The 20,773-nt window shown below is 45.7% G+C and overlaps 2 protein-coding genes across 17 annotated transcripts in view; one reads left to right on the top strand and one right to left on the bottom strand.

Moving 5' to 3' along the window:
- The window catches only part of BTBD10 (BTB domain containing 10), a 75,836-nt gene extending 74,613 nt beyond the window's left edge, over nt 1–1,223 (top strand). For all 6 annotated transcript variants that reach the window (XM_055141361.1, XM_055141362.1, XM_055141360.1 and 3 more), the window contains one exon: nt 90–1,223. In XM_055141361.1, the coding sequence (XP_054997336.1) occupies nt 90–400 (311 nt within the window). In that variant the 3' untranslated portion in view covers nt 401–1,223. The remainder of the gene's footprint in view (nt 1–89) is intronic.
- Nucleotides 1,224–1,997: 774 nt separating this feature from the next.
- The window catches only part of BMAL1 (basic helix-loop-helix ARNT like 1), a 108,547-nt gene continuing 89,771 nt past the window's right edge, over nt 1,998–20,773 (bottom strand). For 8 of the 11 annotated variants that reach the window (XM_055141353.1, XM_055141352.1, XM_055141351.1 and 5 more), the window contains 9 exons: nt 20,203–20,352; nt 17,928–18,174; nt 15,974–16,080; nt 13,427–13,577; nt 12,727–12,812; nt 11,028–11,136; nt 8,206–8,299; nt 3,315–3,417; nt 1,998–2,678 (listed from right to left, as the gene is read on the bottom strand). In XM_055141353.1, coding sequence (XP_054997328.1) covers nt 2,518–2,678; nt 3,315–3,417; nt 8,206–8,299; nt 11,028–11,136; nt 12,727–12,812; nt 13,427–13,577; nt 15,974–16,080; nt 17,928–18,174; nt 20,203–20,352 — 1,208 coding nt within the window. In that variant the 3' untranslated portion in view covers nt 1,998–2,517. The remainder of the gene's footprint in view (nt 2,679–3,314; nt 3,418–8,205; nt 8,300–11,027; nt 11,137–12,726; nt 12,813–13,426; nt 13,578–15,973; nt 16,081–17,927; nt 18,175–20,202; nt 20,353–20,773) is intronic. The other 3 variants (XM_055141356.1, XM_055141358.1, XM_004613591.3) reach the window with 1 other exon arrangement.

Genomic DNA, 20,773 nt, shown 5'->3' with positions numbered 1-20,773 from the left:
GGCTCAATGGCACAGTACTTGCCTTGCATGGGTGAGACCCTGGGCTTAATTCCCAGCACTGCCTCAATAAAAACCTTTCTCTCCTCCAGGTTATCCTACCTACAAAGAGAAAGTGAAGAAAAGGCCTGGGGGCCGTCCCGAAGTGATTTACAACTATGTCCAAAGACCTTTTATTCGGATGTCCTGGGAGAAGGAAGAAGGAAAGAGTCGGCATGTAGACTTTCAGTGTGTAAAGAGTAAATCTATTACCAACCTGGCAGCAGCTGCTGCAGACATTCCCCAGGACCAGCTGGTAGTCATGCACCCAACTCCACAAGTGGATGAGCTGGATATTCTCCCTATTCATCCTCCTTCAGGCAACAATGACCTCGATCCTGACGCACAGAATCCGATGCTGTGATGATCTTCCTTGAAACCATAGCATGCTACTCTTCACGGTGACATTGCACTCTCCTCATTCTGCACTGCAAGACCACTATCTTCATTGTGAGATGCACATAACAATGTTTAGGATATTGCAGTGTAGGCTTTTTTTAAAGACCAAAGGTAGCTGAATGGTTTTTTAAATGAGTACAACTCTTAGCATCCTGAGGTTCCAGTTATATAAATGTATTTGTTTACCAGTTGGTTTGTGAAATTGGTTATTTGTATGGGGGACAGTCCTTTTTCACATATCTAGACCTTTTCAGAACTTGTGGAAATTGGCAGCTGGGGTACTTTCAGTTTAGATTGGTATTTGTCACACCCCGGACAAAATGCAGATTATTATATAGTTGCACTTTATAAATGGTGGTTAAATGGAACTGTTGAAGCCATTTTTATAGTTGTGATGCACAATATAACTTAAGTGCTTCTATCAAAGTATTCCTTCAGTAAAAAGTATATAATTTGCTGCCCATGGTGATCTAGAAATGAGTATCATTGGGCTTATTTGAATTAAGATATGGGCATTGAATTTCATCCTAATATGTTATCGCCAGTGCCGTTTCACCCTTTTTGAGTGAGTCACTCTTTTAGAGTGAGTCACGTGCAGGGAATATGAATATCACATCAGAGGTGGTTTATTATCCAGTCTGCCTTACCCTTAATCTGTTCACAGATATTTATTTACTAATGGTTTTTTGTCTTAAGAGTTATGGGATGGGAAAATGAAGTGTTTGCTCTTCATTTACTAAATGATTGTAAACTCAAGTTTTTCATCAAATAAAATTCCATTGTTGTAATGTTTGTGATCAACTTTATCACCACCTTGCCTAGATTTTTTTAGTGCAATTAGATTTCCCATAATGATTTTAAAATGATTTTGAAACCAAATGGTAACAGTAAAAACAAAACTCCAGCTCTCACCATCCCTAGTAGTTATATAAATTATACTGTGAATTCAAAACAGCATATAAGAACATTTTCTGATCCAGCCTGGTACAAAGGGTGAAATATTCTTCACCTGTCCTACAGTAGCCCTAAGTTTCAGAGCCTGTTTCTCTGGTTAAGAGCTTCTCCCAGCTGTGTTTCCCTCCCTACTTAGATTACTCATGCAAATATTCTGTGGCCCAATCCAAAAGAAATCGGAGCTATTTACATACTTTGGGGTAATTTAATGCTTGAAGCCATACAGCACTGAGTAGTAGAAGCAGTAGTATGGAGCCCATTTGTTGCATCTCATTGAAAATTTGTAGTATCAGGTGATTTGTTTTTAAATATAAATTAAAATTGCACCAGTTGAGAGTATTGACAGCTCAGCTAGTAACATGGGGATTTTTTTTGTAAATCTCAGAACCATTATGAAAGCAGGACACTGTAATAAATGTTTTTGGCATGGATAGTCCTTAAATACCGACTGTAAGAAATTGATTCAGATCTGTATCATAAAGGCTAAAATGATAGTATATAGCAGGCAGGGCCTCAAGTCTACAGCATGTGCCTTGCTTGCATGTAATGAGAAGCTGCCATTGTGCCCAGTGGTGGCCTCAACAGCAATAAAAATTCAGGAAAAGAGGCTGGTAAAATGACAGTATTTATAGAACAAGGAAACATTTATTAAAAATATTTAACTGTCTAATACATTATACTTTAACCCATATTTATAGTAAAGGATTCTTACAAGGAAGAATAAACAGCTTTATGATACAATTAGTATAAGAAATATCCACATGGGGGACTTCTTTGTAGTGTAAAAACACCATACATCTGAAATGACCATTTGCATATAAAAGCTACCAATGATGCTTTTGTGCACAATGATTAAAAAATTCAACACAAACAAAATCCAAAATATACAATTAATGCAAGCTATCCACAGCTAGCCCGATAATCGATGATGAAACACTGGAGCAGGCTTAGTTCCATTTTGTCTGAAGTTACACATAGGATTGACTTGTATCAATGGCTCTAAGATGGCTTTTATGAGGACATTACATAAAAGCTGTTTTCTCCTTATCCAGTAAGCTTCATAGACTGTAAAACTCCACCAATAATGCACTTTGATTTTGTAGCTGTTGCCAAAGCAACACATAGTGTTTACAGCGGCCAAGGCAAGTCACTAAAGTCAACAGGGCCACCCAGCCCAGCATCTGCTTCCAACAGGCTCATTATCACAGCCATTGCTGCTTCATCGTTACTGGGACTACTGGAGCCTTGATCATTGTCCATCATGTCGATGCCTATGTGAGGATTCTCACCTGGGGGAGGAGATAAAGACTAATCAGTGATAATAGCAAAGGTTTCAACTTAAGTAAGCAATTCTAAGCACTGAAGCTTTTAATAAAAATTTAGCAGGATGGTAAGGTAGCCAAGTGTTTTTGTTGTTGTCTGTTTTTTTGAAAGAAGATCCGACTTTACAAATAAAAAAAAGTGCTTAAAATTTAATAAATCGCCTCATTTTAATATTCTGACAGTCGGTGATAAGGAAAGAGTTACAGAAGGAAAGACAAATGTAAGACAGATGAGGAAAACAGGAGAGAAAAGATGTTTGGGCTAGAAGCAGCAACGTCTATTTTAGGACTCTTAAATGCTTCCTGGTGACCTTTCTAGGCTTTTTCTCTGACCCACAGTTGGCTCTCCCTCTGCAGAGATTATGTGCACTGTTTTGGGAGGAAGCCAGAGGCTAATGCTTTTTCCTCTTGAATTTCAAAGACAAACCTGGATTCCAACATCAGAACTCAGCCACTGAAGTCAGATTTAAACAATTTTTTCTTTTTGAAGAATGCTAGGTGTGTACTTAACTACAGAGCCACATCCTGAGCCCTTAAGATTTAAACATTTACTGACTTTGTCCCTTATATTTTACTAGCTTATTGCAATGGAAATAAACTTACCAAGAATAGAAGAACTATCAGAATATGGATAACCTGGGTTATCCTGAGCCTGCCCTGGTAGTAAGCCACTGGAAGGAATGTCTGGAGTCCCTCCATTTAAAATCTACAAACAAAAGTGAAATTTACACATTATCGTCAGTATCATATGCCATGTCACTAAGAAAATGAGGTGTTATGAAAGGAATGTGTAGGGAAAAATCTGCAGATGGCTTCATTTCCTAATGGGTGATTTCAAACAAATTGTTAGGAATAGTCACAGTAAAAAACCTTGCCCACAAAACCATTTGAGTCACTCCACATAAGCAATTCAAACGCCAAATAAAACCCCTGGTCAATTACCTTGAATCATGTTGTTTATATATTTAAGGCCAAGTACTATAAACCTCAATGAGTCCAATGGGGCAGCTCTGCCTATAAGGTGGGATTGATATCTTAGAGCAACAATCTTAAATGTTGCTAAATAAGGGGTTGCCAAAATTGGGAACAGACAATGCTATACGGCATAATAAATGAACAAAAACATTAGAAGCAGATCTCATTCAAGTTATGCCACAGTTTACTTCAGTAACTGGTGGTTTAAATTTAGACTGCTGAGAAATATTAGCATTCCTTGATAGTACGATTTTCAAATTACTATAGGTCACGTGCTTACATCAGTATAAATGTTTCTGGTTTCAGTGTACATTATACCTGTGAGTATGATACCAAAGTGCCCAAGACCCTCCACCAACATAGCCAAATGCTTAATTCTGTTGTCTACTCCCTAGTTTCCTTCCCTGGCTGACCCATTATCAAAAAAGCATCCTTTGAGAAATACGCAACAAACTGAATAGCTGCCAGTTTCAGAAGAAGCCGTGATTTCAGACCTTACCAGTAGGTGGCATTAAAACTATATCTACAGTTCAACCTTTATGGCCTTGAGATTTTTTCACTTTTAAAAATAGAACTCCAAAGAATTTTAATGTAGATTATAAATCAATAGTAACTATACTTGAAATTGAATTTCTTTGGTTTGTTTTTTTGGCCACATTGGCTGTGCTCAGGGCTTACTCCTGGCAAGCTTGGGGGCACCATATGCAGTGTCTGGGATCAAATTCAGGCAAACGCCCTGCCCCACTGTACAACAGCTCCAGCTTCTTAAAATTGAGTTTTTGAAATACGATGTTACTATTGCATTAAAAAAAATAAAACAGATCAGTATTGTCATTGTTCCTTACTTTTTATAAGTTCAGTGACTCGTTGAAGAGAGTCTAACTGGATTATTATGTTTGCTTTTTCCACTTAGTCTATTAGGTTGTATGAAACAGTTTGATGGGGAAAAAATTGATGAAAAAAATCCCATGGAGGGGCTGGAGCAATAGCACAGCAGGTCAGGCATTTGCCTCGAACGTGGCGGACCTGGGTTCAATTCCCAGCATCCCATAAAAAAAAAAATTCCATGGATAAGAAATCAAAAAAGGGGGCCAAAGATATAGGGACAATGGGGAGGGCATTTGCCTTGCATACGGCCAACTTGGGATCGACCCCCGACAACCTACTATGGACTCCGAAGCTTGCCAGGAGTGATCCCTGAGTGCAGAGCCTGAGCACCTCGGGATGTGACCCCCCACAAAAGCAAAACAAATGGAAAAAAGGATTATTTTAAGGTTTTCGGGTAATCTTGGTATTCTTCGATAAGACATAAACACTCAAGGAGTTTCTTCTTTTTTTTTTTTTTTTGCTTTTTGGGTCACACCCAGCAATGCTCAGGAGTTACTCCTGGCTTTGCACTCAGGAATTGCTCCTGGCAGTGCTTGGGGGACCATATGGGATGCCGGGGATCAAACCCGTGTTGGCCGAGTGCAAGGCAAATGCCCTACCTGCTGTGCTATCACTCTGGCCCCAAGTTTCTTAAAGTTAATTACAATGTGGAGTAAAATTACGCATTTGTGCTATTATGTGAAAATCCATTTTAGTATATCGGCATTTTTCGATAGAGGAGTCTTTTACCTTTGATTTTTTTAATATCTTTAGTCATTTGAAAACATTGAGTTGCAGATCTTCCAACTGTGACCCATTTCATTATTCAATACCCAAACATCACCATTAATATTACTTAACTCACAATAAGTATCTTTTAAGTTCTGAAGAGCTGTCAAATTCAAAGTGACCCAAGTTTCACATCCAAGCTTCTAATTTTTGCTTGAAATTCAAGCAAAAAATAAATAAAAACTGCTGGCAACAAATATTTAAGTGTTTTCCTTTAAATAGATTGGCCACTTTATTTTAAAAAAAAAGTCTGTCTTAAGTCTGAATAATGAGATAGAATTTGAGTCCAAAGAACAAAGCAATTAGTTCAACTTAGTCATACCAGTGATTTTCTCAAGACATGAACTGCTATTCTAAATAAGCTTTTCCAAACTTCTCATTTTGTAACCCTATTTACTCAAAGCTTTTATGAAATAAGTTTTTACTGCTTTCTTTCTCTTTGTTTTGGAGAATAATTTTTTGGTTGGGGGTTATACCCAGCAGTGATGGGAAGGGTTGGGGGACACTGTAGTGTGGGCTTCCCATATGCGTATCATGAACGCTAGCCCTCTGAATTATCTCTCTGGTCCTATTACAGACATTCTAAAATGAAACTGACTTAAGTTTTGTGTTTTCATTTTTATTGTGGGAATGCATGGCAAAAAATACACTTAACTATTGGGTCACTGCCCTGCTTTTTGCAAAAGCACCAGAAGTTTCAACCAGCACTGCCTTTGGTACTATCAGTGCACATATCAAAACAGTGAGAGGAAAAAAATCAGTTTTTAGCTTTATATTTTGAGAATGGTTTGACCTTGCAGACCCCTGAAAGGATATTTGTATCCCCAAACACACCACAGTTGTTTTACCAAACCAGCCCCTTAGAGACTATGTGCTCTCCTATCCTGGAACCAAACAGAATCCCTAATTTCTAACTTGAACCTGAAAATACTGGCAGATTAGAGAACTCCTTTATGGACCTGCCAGATGATAAAGTCATTAGGAAGGGATGGAAGCATGGGGCAGCCACCTTTTCTCTCGTGGCTTTGTGGCACTAGTTAATCCTGCAGTCATCTAGATTGTTCTTAGGAAGTCATGCTACTGAGAACTCATGAGGAAACATTCAGAATTTCTTTCCCAGGGCCAGAGAGAAAGCACAGTGGGTAGGGCCTTTGCCTTGCATGTGGGCAACCTGAGTTTGATCGCTGGCACTAAATATGGTCCTCCGTGGAGTGATCCCTAAGTGCAGTGATCCCTGAGAACCACTGGGTGTGGTTCTCAAAAACAAAAAAAGAACTTACTAATTTTTAAAAGTCTAAAGGATACCTCAAAATACTTGGTACTTTGTAATGCAGAGTAGTCTGAAACATCTAGAAAATGTGAAAATAATGACAAGAGACGAATTTTATTTGAGGCCATACTTATTAGTGGGCTAATAAGCATTTGGGAGCCTGGATTTTTGACTCTTAAATTGTAAGAATGAGAATGCACAATCAAGTTCCTTGCGTAATACTTAAGCACTGTTCTGGAATAATAACCCTTCAAAACATTAGTGGGGGGCAGGAGACAGTACAGTGTTACTCAGATTGGGGCTTCATATACAAAGATATTTTACTAACATTGGCCCTTAAGCCAGGCAGACACATGGCAAAGCCAGGCCTCTAACTCATGACTGTCTTTGACTACAGTACCCTGAGTTTTAATTATTGACTTAACCTCTTGGAGAAAGCAAAACATTTTCTATAGAAACTTTTGTAGATGATGATTCGTGTAGACAATGGAATAAAGGTGACCTTGTCAGAGTCCTGAGCTTATTACCTGTCTTCTCACCAGCTGCCCCTGCCCCACTGCACCACGGATAACATAAGCCCCCTCTGAAAGGCACTTTTGAAAACCCATGTCCTGTTTTTGTCACAGTTTATGCCCTGTGAGTCTCAACTGTAAATTACTACTTCTTTCTCTGACTTGGGAGATAGGGGTAACCTTACGTCCAAAGATAATGACTCAAGGGTGGACCTAACCCATACTAATAAGAGGCACTAAACATTTATGTTCTGCAGTGTACACAGACTTTGTAAATTCTCTGGCAAATATGAAAACTGGTGATTAGATTCTAAACCTATTTAGAGAAGTTTTCTAAGCAGCTCATCATGAGAACTGGGGATAAGCTAGTGTCCAATGCGGTCACGTCAGAGGACGCAAAGACCACAGTGTATTCCATATAATCAGAGCACTGGACACAGAGCACTTGTGTATTCCGAATTACCAAAAGCACAACTTGCCCTTCCAAAGCATTCCTGGTGGTATTGGTGGTGGTACCTTTCCACTAGGCACTGTCTTCACCATCACCCCACCCCTCCCTCCCCACCTGCCACCCCCTGCCCCCTTGAAAATGCCTGGCAAAGAACTAGTTTTCCATTTTGTTTTGTTTACTCAGTACTCAGGGCTTATTCCTGGTTCTCTGCTCAGTAATCTCATGTGCCTAATTCATCAGGGATTGAACCCAGGTCAGCTGCATGCAAGGCAAGCACCTTACCCATTGTACTATCTCTCCATCCCCAAGAACTAGTTTTCTATGTGAACCACTCACTAATCCCTCCTTCCTGAAAGCTCTTGAATTGCTTCCTTGCAACATACCAATCGTTCCCCAACCCTCAGAACAATTGCTCTCTGCCTTCCCCTCCTCACATGTGATAAATTCTGAGAATGTCACAGCCTTCCTAGCCTCAACAATTATGTTTTCTGCACCCTGCCTTTATGGATGCATTTACTGTGAGGAAAGGGGGACCCAACTTGTTTCTATACTCCCACTCTAAACACTTCAAAACTTGGGCAAGAAATCTAAATGAGAGGTGTCCCTTAGTGTAAGGGTTAGCAGCCTTACCCTTTTGCCTCCCGGAGAAGAGGCATCAGGAGGAGGTGTACTCGTGATGTTCAATGGGCTGGAGCCACAGCTGGAAGGTGATGACCCTCTTATCCTGTCAAGAGAAAAGAGGCGTTAACTGCATTGCCTTTCCTTCCTCCTCTCCCCCAGTGGGCATAGATTCATTGAGGAGTGGAGAAGAGTAAATATCTGGACTAGGGACAGGCTCTATTTAAAAAAGTCTACGGAGCAACGAGACTCTGTAAGCCACATTATCTATATGGAAGCTACTCGGCCCTGCCAATCTACAGAAACAATTGGCATAGTTGTGTTGCAACTAAAATATATGAAAAAGCAAGTGAGAAGCTGGGTTTATCCAATAGGAAGGTGATCCAGGATGTAGCTCCTGGACTCAAAAGCATCTCACTAACAAAGCCCTTGAAACAGGCTTTACATTTCAGATTGGTGAATTTCAGGTAACTGCTTTTATTTCCTCACAGAATGCAGATTTTACAGTTGGAAGAGACCTTAGAAGTTCAACTTCTTGTTTCTAATACCATGTACTGGAATCCTCAGCAAATGCTTCCTCCTCATCCCTGTTCAAACATGTTCAGTTAGTGAAAACCTCTCGGTGATAGAGAATGCCAGGGTGGCTAGGGCACAGCTAGGAAGCAGCCCTGAGCAGCGGCAGTAGGAACAGTAGTACGCTGTCAACGTCATCTTCTAAGGCTAGTGAGGATGAAAAAAAATACATCTGGGCCTTTCTCCACAGTGTCTTTCTCAGCATTTTAAGTTTTACAGAGCGGAAGAGAATTATAAATGCATGCAAACCCTTTTGAGGCTGAAGCCTCTAAGGAAAGGGAGCTATGGCTTGGCAATGAAGCTAGCATTGAGAGACGGACAGCTGTGTGAGCACCGGGCTCCTGGTTCTGCCTGGATGAATGCAGCCTGTTTGCCACACTGGGGCCCCGCCTCTACCAGCCAGTAGCCCTTTAGCTCTTGGTTTGTACTGTTTTGTTTTGTAGATTGTGAGAGAACAAGTGGGTACAACAGCTCTATACTATGTACTCTGAGCACACACAGAGGCGACTAATGGTTTACCAAGAAACTGATGAATGTCTCACCTCTCCTAGGTAAAACCACAATTTTGCCAGGATCCCCATCTTGGAATTACCTTTTCATTACCATTTTATCCTCAAACTTAGTTCTCCAAGTGTTAATTTCTCTTTTGGACAATATCATCTCTGTAGGGTAGACCTCATTCCTGGGTGTTATGCAAACTCACCTTCATCTCTTCCTGTTCCTGTACAACTTCTTCAATGCTTACATTAACTCACCACTTTGTAGATATGCTCATCAGCATCCTAAGTAAATGGGTTCCTACGTTCAGCATCACTTGCAATGGGAGAATTCTTAGACTCTCCCACTGTAGCTCTTTGGCTATAAGCTGAGGCAGCTGCCTTTTGAACCGTGATTATGACCAAAGAAGGAAAACCCATCCTCATCACAAACCCCAGCTCAGAGGGTCTTCAAGCTCTTCCTCCCATACTTGCTCAAGAACTCTCCCTCTTTATTATGACAGAGAAAATAGACTTCACAAAGACTGTGAGCTCCTTGAGGTGGAGGACTGTTATACTGCTGGATGGTCTTAAGCAAAGCACAGGGTGTAGTGGCTGGGCAGAACCTGACCCTCGAGTCCTTTGCACAGTCCCTCCAGCTCCCTGAATTAGACACAAGCAGTCGAGTTGATCATTCCAGCAGGACTGAGACCTGCCAGCGTAAGAGCCTCTCTATGGGCAGCTGAAAACCAAGGTCATCAGTTACCCTGAGAATCAAGTCAGGGAAAATGATCTTTCCTTTCTTGTGATGTTCCTTCTGTTTGCACTCTTAGGAAGCTGGTTACCTTCTCCTGCTCCCAAATTCAAATGGACTTATGACACCTGCTTCTCTCTCAAGATTAAAGTTTGGAGTTCTTATTATGAATTCATTCCCATTCTAGGAAATTCCCAGAGTTCCTGCATACTACTGAAGCAATCCTCAGAGATAAATACTGCCTCCCTTTTATGGCTTAAATCAACCATGGCCAAGCAGGTAAAACTCCTACATGCAGCCAAGTGGAGAACAAGAGTTCAAGCCCAGATAAATGTTTTCTTTTTGTTTGTTTGTTTGTTTTTTATGTGGCAAGAAGAAAGGTATGCTCACTAGCGAACAGGCCTGGTCTCCGTTACTAACCCTGGGCAGCTTTCTGTTAGAAAGCGGGTGCTTGGGGGCTGGAGCAATAGCACAGCGGATAGGGTGTTTGCCTTGCACGCGGCCGACCCAGGTTCGATTCCCAGCATCCCATATGGTCCCTTGAGCATCGCCAGGGGTGATCCCTGAGTGCAGAGCCAGGAGTCACCTCTGTGCAATGCCGGGTGTGACCCAAAAAGCAAAAACAAAAACAAAAAAGAAGAAAAAGAAAGCGGGTGTTTGGTGAAGGGCCTGCTCACTACTCACAGCTCTGCATTACTGTTCATTGAGCTTCACCAGAAGCTCCTCGAACCACATACAGAGTAACCAAGTTGACCTTCCTAGAGCCGTTCCCTTTAGCTCTGGCCTGTTTGGTTCCATTTCTCTAAGGCAGGAGACCCTCAATCTCAGCACTGCTGCCACTGGCCAGGACGGTTGTGTGCAGTGTGGAGGCCACGGGGATCAGTTTTTGCCACTGGACATTGAGTAGCAACAACACATTTAGCTGTAACCATCCAAAAAAAAGTCTCCAGATCTTACAAAACATTCCTTGGTGGGGAAGAAGAGGGCCAAGTGCCCTGGGTTGGAGGGTGCAGCCAGAGGGGGTTACTTACCTGTGGATTTCCATGATTTCCTCAGCAATCATTCGACCTATTTTTCCTGCCCCAGCCCTGGTTCCCCCTGGAATCCCTGGAACAGTGGGATGGGTCCTTTTTGGGCCACCTATAACAAAAGAATCAGAGTGGGAAAGGGGAAAATCAAGGTTAAACTGAAAACCCAGCTTATCCCATAAAACTAGAAGTTCAATGTTAAGTTTTTTTTTTTTCCTCCTTGTGAGTTATCAGGGGCTAGAGCGATAGCCCAGCGGGTAGCACACAGCCGACCTGGGTTCGATTCCTCCGCCCCTCGAGAGCCTGGCAAGCTACTGAGAGTATCTCGCCCGCAGGACAGAGCCTGGCAAGCTACCCGTAGTGTATTCGATATGCCAAAAACAGTAACAAGTCTCACATGGAGATGTTACTGGTGCCCACTCGAGCAAACTGATGAGCAACGGGATGACAGGGACAGTGATATAGTGGGTTATCAGACCCACAGCATGCCGGGAAAAGGCGCAAATTTCCTTCCAGGAGCAGGAAGAAAACTTGACATGAAAACTCTAACTTTCCTCATGCACTTAACATCCATTCACTACTGAATACCACTGTGCTGAGCACTGGGAGAGAGTCAGTATCCTGCCCATAGGCAGCTCACAGGCGAGCTCAGACAGACAAGATGAACAAGGGAGAGGTCTGACACCCAACCAGGCACCCAACTCATCCAGAGCTGGGTGCAGAGTCCCGGAAGAGTTGAACACTTAGCTGAATCTCGAGAGAGAAATAGAAATTAGTCTGTCAGAGAGATAAGGGGGCGGGGGGAACGGACATGTTCCAGGGATAGCCATCAACATAGATAAGGCCACTGAGGCAGGACAAAACGCCAGAGACTATGCAAAGAATAAATCCCAAAGTGATGCTGAGGATGTTGCAGTCTACACAGAGCCTGGCTGCCATGTCGATAAATCTAGTTTCCACCAGGGGTCCAGGAGGACTAAAGGACTTTACAGAGAAAAAGCAGAGGCGTGTGTGTGGGTTATGGGAAAGCCCGCTGCATGGAGAATGACTGAAGAGAGGGGGTGGGGGAGATAGCAGGATTGGGCGGTTATCCCAGGGATCCCAGCAAGAGATGAAGGTAATCTGCAGTGACAGCGAAGCCAGGGTGGGGCGGGGGGGGGGAGAGAAGGGAGGAGAGGAGAGCGTGTCTGCAGAGGGTAGGTTTGGGTGTGCTACATCAGCGCCTCTAGGACTAGAGACAGCTGGAGCTCAGCAGAGAGGCCGGCTGTGAGAGTCACTGATGGAGAAAGTTGGGGCCAGGCAGAGCGGGCCCCGAGAATGGCCAAGTCTCGAGTGCAGGTCATGGGGCTGGGGCTGAGCACCTGGACTGAGGCCTGCTGGGTGTGGTCCCTACCTCAGTGCTGGCAGACACCCTCCTCCCACCACAGGGCTGAGTGACCGTCCCCACACAGCACTCCAGATCCAGCCTCCAGACAGCACCGGGAGGCGGAGATGGGGCAGCCAGTGTGCACTGCGAGGCCTTCGGGGCCCAGCGGCCTCCTGGAAGGCCAGCGCCCCTTCCAGGGATTCTGGCTCCCGGGATGCAAGCTGCCAGTGTCCTCAGCCCCTTGATCCCTCCCGGGTCATGGTGGCTGGTGCCCACTCGTAGTTGCAGGGAGAGTATGTGGGCCACCAGCAGCTTCTCACGGCTGCATATAGTTACCTTCTCCAGTGGGCAGCAAGTCCATGCTGTGGGGAGATGCTGTGAGCTGCGGGAAGCCGGGGTCGCCGCCTTCCAGGACATTGGCTCTGTGAATATACAAGCCATGAGGAAAGGTGCGTCTGGCCCACTCAGAACCCTGCACCTTTCCCCGTGGCCCAGATGTCCAGTGTCCGTGTGGCCGAGCAGTCTCCTAGCCGCTGGAGGACACAATGGACAGTGTCCAGGTCTATGGCCTCAATGCCTACCTGGGCCTCCCAGTTGGACTGCCTCCCACCAGCCTGGCCAGGCCTGTTCCCCACCTTGTCAAACAGGAGCGCCTCCCTGCCCTGCTGCCCCTCTGTTGGCAGCCAGTGCTCCGGTCCCCAGCCCCTCCTCAGCTGAGGCCGAGCAGGGCCAGGGAGATGTGTGTCCCCTCCTGAGCAAAACCTCAGGGCCCATGGGCTGCCTGCCTTCCCAGGGAGGAGAGACAGTGGTTTCCTGGGGAAGTTCCTCAGACAGGCTCCTGTGTGCCTTGAGCCCTGAAGCTCATCCTCTGTGAACAACCCTTTGAGCTCTGGCCAGCCCTGGGGTTTCACAGGCCAGTAGTAACTTGGCGTGAAAGGAGGTGAGACTGACCGCACCTGGGCCCCCTTCCAAGGGAAGGCACCCGAGGCACCACGTGATTCTGCCGGGAGCATCTGAGATAGGGAGGTGCACTTACAAAACAACTGTGTTGGTGGAGACGATGTATTCGACTTCCTTGGTCCAAGGGTTCATGAAACTGAACCAGCGACTCCGTAGTGTGATGAATGAACCATCTTTGATCTTAAACTTATAGCAATTAGTCGTAATCTTTTCCCTTGTCTGCAAAACTAAAAATATCAAGAAAGCACAAATGTCACTTCCTCTGATCTATGTATTAAATTAACCAAATGCCAAGCACACGCGGGCCCTGATGCCTTCACTCCTTAATGCATTAAGGCAGCAGCACGCCAGAACACACGGTGTCCGGGGTTCAGATTCAGAGACTTCCAATTAATTAGTGAGCCTGTCATCATTTGTCAGAGTATATGAGTGAAGGCAATTCAGGAAACTGCAGGCAATAATTGTGTGCATTTGAGATACCTAAGTTGGGAGCTGCTATGAAGAAACATTAACAAAATTAAAAAAGCCCTGTTCTCTGCTGTCACAAAATCTGAGGGCAGCATTTGCGGGGCGGGGGGCCCAGACTGCATTCTCGTGTAGCCAAGGCACTGAACACAGGCGCCAGGCTCTGACTCCTCCTGCCCCCTCTCCACAGGAGGCAGAAAGGCAGAGGGAGGCAAGGGATGAGTTCAGACCCAGCACAAGGAAGGAGGAAGAACCCAGCAGCCCGGCCCTCAGAATGGCAGCGCCTGCTGTGTTAGATACAGGATCAGGCCAGCTGGAACATGGGGTCTCTAGAGGTGGAGATCAGGAAGTAGGGGGCGGGCAGGAGGTGGAGGGTGGCAGGTCAAAGGCATCTGCGTTTGAGGCTAGGGGTAGGAAGTCTTACACAGGCTAAGTCAGTGTGAGCACAGAGGGGGTAAATGGGCATGAGAGAATGGGCAGGCCTGTGAGACATTTGTTACAATGATTGGGTGGACCCAAGAGCCCGACCGAGGGTCATAGTTGTGATGGTGGCGGAAAAGGGCCTCTTTGGAAAATCACACCTGAGATGAACAGGTGTGGCGAGAGGAGTCAAGGAAGGTCAATGTTGGCTTCTCTCGCAGAAGGCAACAGACATGTGGCTGTCTCATTGGTCAAAAGGGGAATAAAGAAGGCAGAGGAAGAGAGAATTAGACCCATTTGGATCACACTGTTTATTAGGGTCTGTAGGATAACATCGGTTTGTGGTTTCTCCTCTGCCACAAGGGGCTTAGGTCTACTGAGTAACACCCATCACAATGCTCCCAGAGCACTCCCATTTCCTCGGTATTCATCTTTAACTTCTCCTTTGTGTTCTGCTCCCCCTGTCTGTTAATCTCCCATCTCCCCTAAACATGCCTTGTAAAGTCAAACTCTTCAGATGTCTCTGGATTTGTAAGTGAAATATTGCTTTCCTCTTTTCCTTATGTCCTTTGAATAGCTTACTTTAGAGCAGTGTCCTCTTTGTAGACACAGAAAGACAGTTATGCTATGATTTTGTAGCTTTGGAGTTAACTGACTCCGAATAACTTTTGGGTATCAGTCATATTTAAGCCTCATATTTAAACCTGTTGACGAAAGCCTCGGTTGCCTTAGTTCCTAGCACCCCAGAAGCAGACTCCCGACGAAGGGACTGGATGGACCCAGGGCAAGCTGTGAGCTACCCTGGCACTGAAACAGGAGAGATGAAGCGCCATAATACTTAACTATAAGAACATGGTCATGGACAAATTCTGTCATGATCCAAAGAGTAACAACTGGATAAGGATTCTGCTAGGGTTAGGAAATAACTATCTGGCCTGAGCACTGTAGTCTGGAATCTATATGAGAGGTCCCCAGGAGAGCTACTCTACAAGGTTATTATATCTCTTACTGTGTCCATACAAAATGACTGAAAGATTATTAAGTAAATCTAAGATGATTGTTTCTGGACTAAGGGAAGGAGAAATTTGTCCTTAAAATAAAACACGCCCTTGAGTGGATCTCCTAGCAGATCTTTGTCTTAGAAGAGCTTCCCCAGAAGGAAGGGCTTTACATATGTTGATTGTGCTACCTCACCTAGGTATAGTTGCTCCCCTAGCACTTGGAGGTTGGGCTCTAGGCTAAGGCTGTGAGACTGGACTCGGAGGGATGAGCAAGGGGGCAGGAGGGATATGGGGGTAGGTAGACAAAGGAGGCAGAGCGAGACAAGACTGGAATAAACTGTGACTGATCACCAACCAGCCTGGTGGCCCTGTGCCCTCCTTCATGTGTCTGTTGGTGACGGCTGCGGGCTGGGGTGGGCAAGTGGCTCATGGCCACCGAACACACGTGGCGGGAGAGAATCCATGCCGCTCACTTACTTATTTTGTGAATAAACAGAGTCCACATAATTTTTCTGAATGAGAAACCTTTCCAGAAACTGCCAAGGCCTACATATAGAAAACTGCATGGTGACATGATCTGTAAGGAGATAAATCGGACTTGAGAGGAAATGGCCTGAAGACTCCTGGCTGGCTGACTCACATGCCACTGGGAGACAATTTGTCTGGAAAGTGATGTGGACTACTCTAGAAGCCGGGGAATGACTAAAACTTAAGATGTATTGCACAGCCCAGCTTACCTTGCCTATGACAGTCTGCAAGATGTCCTATGTCATCTTGGTGAAAATATTCATAACATGACGTGCCTAGAAGTTCTTGCGGTAAATATGCCAAAATAGCTGTTGCCCTAAAAATAAAGGGAATTTAAAAAGGAGAAGGAAGGAAGAATAGAAAGAAGGAAGAATGGAAGGAAGGGATGTGGGAGGGAATGAGGAAGGAAGGAAGGAAGGAAGGGAGGGAGGGAGGGAGGGAGGGAGAAAGGAAGGAAGGAAGGGAGGGAGGGAGAGAGGGAGGAAGGAAGGGAGGGAGGGAGGGAGGAAGGAAGGAAGGAAGGAAGGAAGAAAGGAAGGAAGGAGGGAGGGAGGGAGGGAGGGAGGAAGGAAGGAAGGAAGGAAGGAAGGAAGGAAGGAAGGAAGGAAGGAAGGAAGGAAGGAAGGAAGGAGGGAGGGAGGGAGGGAGGGAGGGAGGGAGGGAGGGAGGGAAGGATGGAAGGAAGGAGGGAAGGGAAGGAGAAAAGAAAAGAAGAAATTCAGATAATGAACATCTCTGTGGCAGATGAACCCTGCTCTCAGTGAGAACAAGTTCAAAGCCAGGTGGATTTCTGGGAAGCTTACTAGGTATATTTTCCCCAGGAGATGGAATTGAATTGAGGTAATATATGGAAAGTGAAGACGGCTTTCAAAGGGGCTGTCACAAATGCAATTCCAGTATTTCGTGACTATCTCCAATAGCCAGAAAAATTAATAACATGTGAGTATTCTTTTTTTGGTTTTGTTTTGGGATCATGCGTGGCTGTACTCAGGGCTTACTCCTGGTTCTGCATTCAGGGATCACTCCTGCAGTTTCAGAGAATTATATGGGAATTCCAGGTGTGTGTGTGTGTGTGTGCATGTTGTGTGTGTGTGTGTGTGTGTGTGTGTGTGTGTAATTCTAGAGTTACACATAGAATTCCAGGGATTGAACATGGATAGGCCACATTCAAGGCAAGCTCCTTACTCGCTGAACCATCTCTTCCTCCCATTAGGACTGGGAAATGTACGACTATAATAAACTGTGAATCCTGGTGGGCAGTCTGGTGCTGGGCCTCAGCTCTTCATCTACACAAACCCAAGACCGGACTACATCAGTGCTGTCCAACAGAACTTTCGACTGTGACGGGAATTATCTACATCTGCACTGTCAGCCACAGGTAGCTATTGAGTCCTTGAGATGTGGCTGAGACTGAAAAATTGTTCTATTTCTTATTGAAATTTAAATGGATGTATGAGTTGCTAGTGATTACTGTACTGGACAGGTTAAGTCTATCTCATCTTTTCCATATCCCAAATTCCAGAAACCCAATCTAGGTAATGGTGCTGGGATATTCATAGATTCAGCAAGCATGCGAGGCTATTTCTCTCCCAGTTATAGCTATCAAACCAGACTGATGTAACTATCTCAACACGCTAAAGAATGACACAAAACCTCTGTGTTGATGAGAATATCCTCCTAATTTTTTCAGGAGAGGTCACCTTTCTCTGAGATAGCCAATGGACAGCCCACATAGTTTCTCTTTCACTCAATAGCTGAAAAACGGCATTGTTCTAGGGCACTATGAATTTTGGTGGGGGATTTGTAGGGGACTTGGGTCATACCTGGTAATGCTCAGAGGTTGCTCTTTTTTTTTTTTTTCCTTTTTGGGTCACACCCGGCAATGCATAGGGGTTACTCCTGGATCTGCACTCAGGAATTACTCCTGGTGGTGCTCAGGGGACCATATGGGATGCTGGGAATTGAACTCGGGTTGGCCATGTGCAAGGCCAACGCCCTACCCACTGTGCTATTGCTCCAGCCCCCTCAGAGGTTACTCTTGACTATGTTCAGGAGACCATATTGGGATGCCACGGATCAAACCCAGTCGGCGTGCAAGGCAAGCACCTTGCTTGCTGTACTACCTCTCCAGCCCCTGTTCCAGGGCACTAAGAAGGCTCTTACCTCTGGTCTACAAAAACAAACTTCCCATCTATGGCATGTCGAGAAACATATTCCATGGACTTCACCCTGATTTCCCCATTCACTGGCTGTGGAACCACGTGAGAATGTAGCCGTCCGATGGCGACAAGGCAGCTAAGATTACAGCCCTCGTTGTCCGGTTCATTATCTTCATCCAGACCCATCTTTGTGGGGGGCCAGCTTTTCAGATAACCTGTGCTGTGGATTGTGCAGAAACTTTTTCGATCTGCTGGAAAGCAAAGTCCATGGTTAATGTCAGTGCCACTTTGTAACATGGAGGCACAGGCGGCCAGGGATGGGTAGGGATGCGGAGAGAGCCAACCACCACCACCACAAAATAAACCCCTATTATAAAACTATGACCCTGTCCTGTACCTAACAGCAGGTTATATGCCAAGGGCATAGAGACCAAGGAGGGAGTATGTATCATTGATTGGGAGAGCATGGCAGACGGGGAAAACAGTGTGGGCTGTGGGGCACGGGTGAGTCCAGAGACCGTGTGGAAGCACAATGGTAACAAAGCTCAGGGTAGAGCTGGAAGGCAAGCCAGGCTACAGGGCCAGCAGGTCACTTGGTAACTAATGTGCCCATCATTTTCCAGTGAGGGAATGGAGAGTCTCATTTTTTAATTTAAAATTTTTGCCCACACCTGGCAAATCTCAAGGCTTCCTCCTGGCTCTGCTCAGGGATCACTCCTGGCAGGCTCGGGGACTATCTGTGGAGCGGGGGATCAAACTGGATCAGCTATGGGCCAGGCAAACATTTACCCTCTGCATTATTTCTCTGGCCTCGGATGGAATGGAGACTTTATACAGGCATTTAAGGCGGAAACAGCAGCATCAGATTTTGGTTTGGATGCTCTTGGAACCGAGTCAGCTGTGCATGGAGAGAGCAGAAACCAGCAGACAAGCATGCAGGAGGTAAGGGGGCTGCACAGGCTCTGCAGAGGGGGCTGTGACGGTGCAGGGGCTACTTCCAAAACAGCTGGGAGGCTCAGTAAATTCTAAAATATTTGGTATGAAAGAAAGGAAATAGAGGTGACTCCACATTTAGAATGTGTGAGTAGTTGCTGGCATGATTCACTGACTTTGGGGAGAGGGACACACCGTGTGTTTCTGAGGAGACAGAGGAAGGATTTTGATCTAGGGAATCTCAGACAATGGACATGTCCTTCTGGAGTGTTGCTCCAGCACCAAATCTGTGCTGGCTCCTGGGAGACAAATCAGACAGGCCTTTGCAAACCTCTGGTCTACTGGGGAGACGGACGTGAAACAAACCCTCACACAAACATAACCGCGGAACTGTAACTGTCCAGGGAGCTACAAGGAGACAGAGGCTGTCTGAAGGATGCAGTGACAGACAGTGATGCCCAACCTTAAGGATGAGCCCGAGGGAATGAGGAGAAGCCCTGGAGAGGAAAGGCTGGATCATGGCACAGGAAGGAAGCAGCATGGCTGAAGGGCATCAGAGTACAGCTCCAAGCCCTAACAGAGTCCGGGGGAGGATTCCTCCCAGGCTCCTAGTGGGCCCAAGGCGGAGGTGCCCTTCATACTCAGGGAGGAACTCAAAGAGTGACTTTGACTCGCAGCATCTTTAAGATGCCCTGGAGACAGAGAAGCAGGCAGATCCATTAAGGATTTGAAGTCCAGGAGAGAAGTCTGGGCTAGAGATGGATACTGGGGGGGCAGTGGGGGGACTCCTAGACATGGCACTGAAAGCACAAAGAGTGGCCACCATGCCTGGGGCTAAGTCTACGGCATCTCTAGTCCTCTTGTGAAAAGGCAGCCTGGGGTGGAACAGGAGAAGCGCCATAAAAATGAACCAGGAAGTGCGCCTGGGATGGCCAAGGAGGCGGCAGAGACAAGAATGTGTTTTGACAGAAGCCCAGGGAAGAGAACACTTCAAGAAGGAAGAAACTGTCCAGAGCATACAGCCACCCACGGGCCACTGGCACTGCAGTGGGTGCTGGTGGACTGGTGTGGGGCAGGGAACAGGTGGAACTGTGGCTGATGGGGGACTCTCCCAGCCACGGAAGAACAGGTCCAACCGACAAGCCTTCCCAGCCATCTCAGTCGTGGTGATGACACCAGAACTTTCCGGCTCCACAGCTGCTTTGTAGTCTACGGGGGCTGTCCACTGCCAGGGGACCCACTACTCTGACAAGGCAGGAATGCATTCGGGCCGAAGCCCGCTGAGAACACTGGATGTACGGACTAGCATGTGTCCGAGAGTGCTGAGAGAGCTGGTCAATCATTACCTTTTTTCTTTGAGCAGGTGGAGGGGAAATCCTTGTCTTCGACCTTCACTGAAGGCCTGTTGCACTTCATCCTACAGAAGAAAGAACGTCGTGCTCCAGAACATAATCGGGACGGCCCAGGGGTTATATCTGTTTTAACTGGAAGTCCAGCTGCAAATCAATACACAAAACGGGACAAACTGAGAGTAGTGTCTGCCAGGAAGGGAGTGTGACCTTGCACAAAGTCTGCTTTCCTGCCTCACCATTTCACATTTTTATTTGGGGGTTTGGTTTGGGGGCCACTCCGGGCAGTGCTCAGGGCTGACTCCTGGCTCTGCACTTAGGAATCACTCCCAACGGTGCTCAGGGGTGCCAGGGATTGAACCTAGGTCCACCATGTGTAAAGCATCCTGGTCGCTGTACTATCACTTTGGCCCGTGACTCACAATTTAAAAAGTGACATGAAAGAGTATTTCTCCTGTTTCAGCCTTTGTATGATGCAACATGACCAAGTACACATCATGCAGAATGCAGCTATGGGATGCATGGCCTAGATGTTCTGGGGGGTAAACCTGTACTAGTGGTTTCTCTG

Source organism: Sorex araneus, chromosome 6 (genome assembly GCF_027595985.1).
Source record: "Sorex araneus isolate mSorAra2 chromosome 6, mSorAra2.pri, whole genome shotgun sequence".
Taxonomy (NCBI): Eukaryota; Metazoa; Chordata; class Mammalia; order Eulipotyphla; family Soricidae; genus Sorex; species Sorex araneus.
This window is presented reverse-complemented; position numbering and strand designations above follow the sequence as displayed.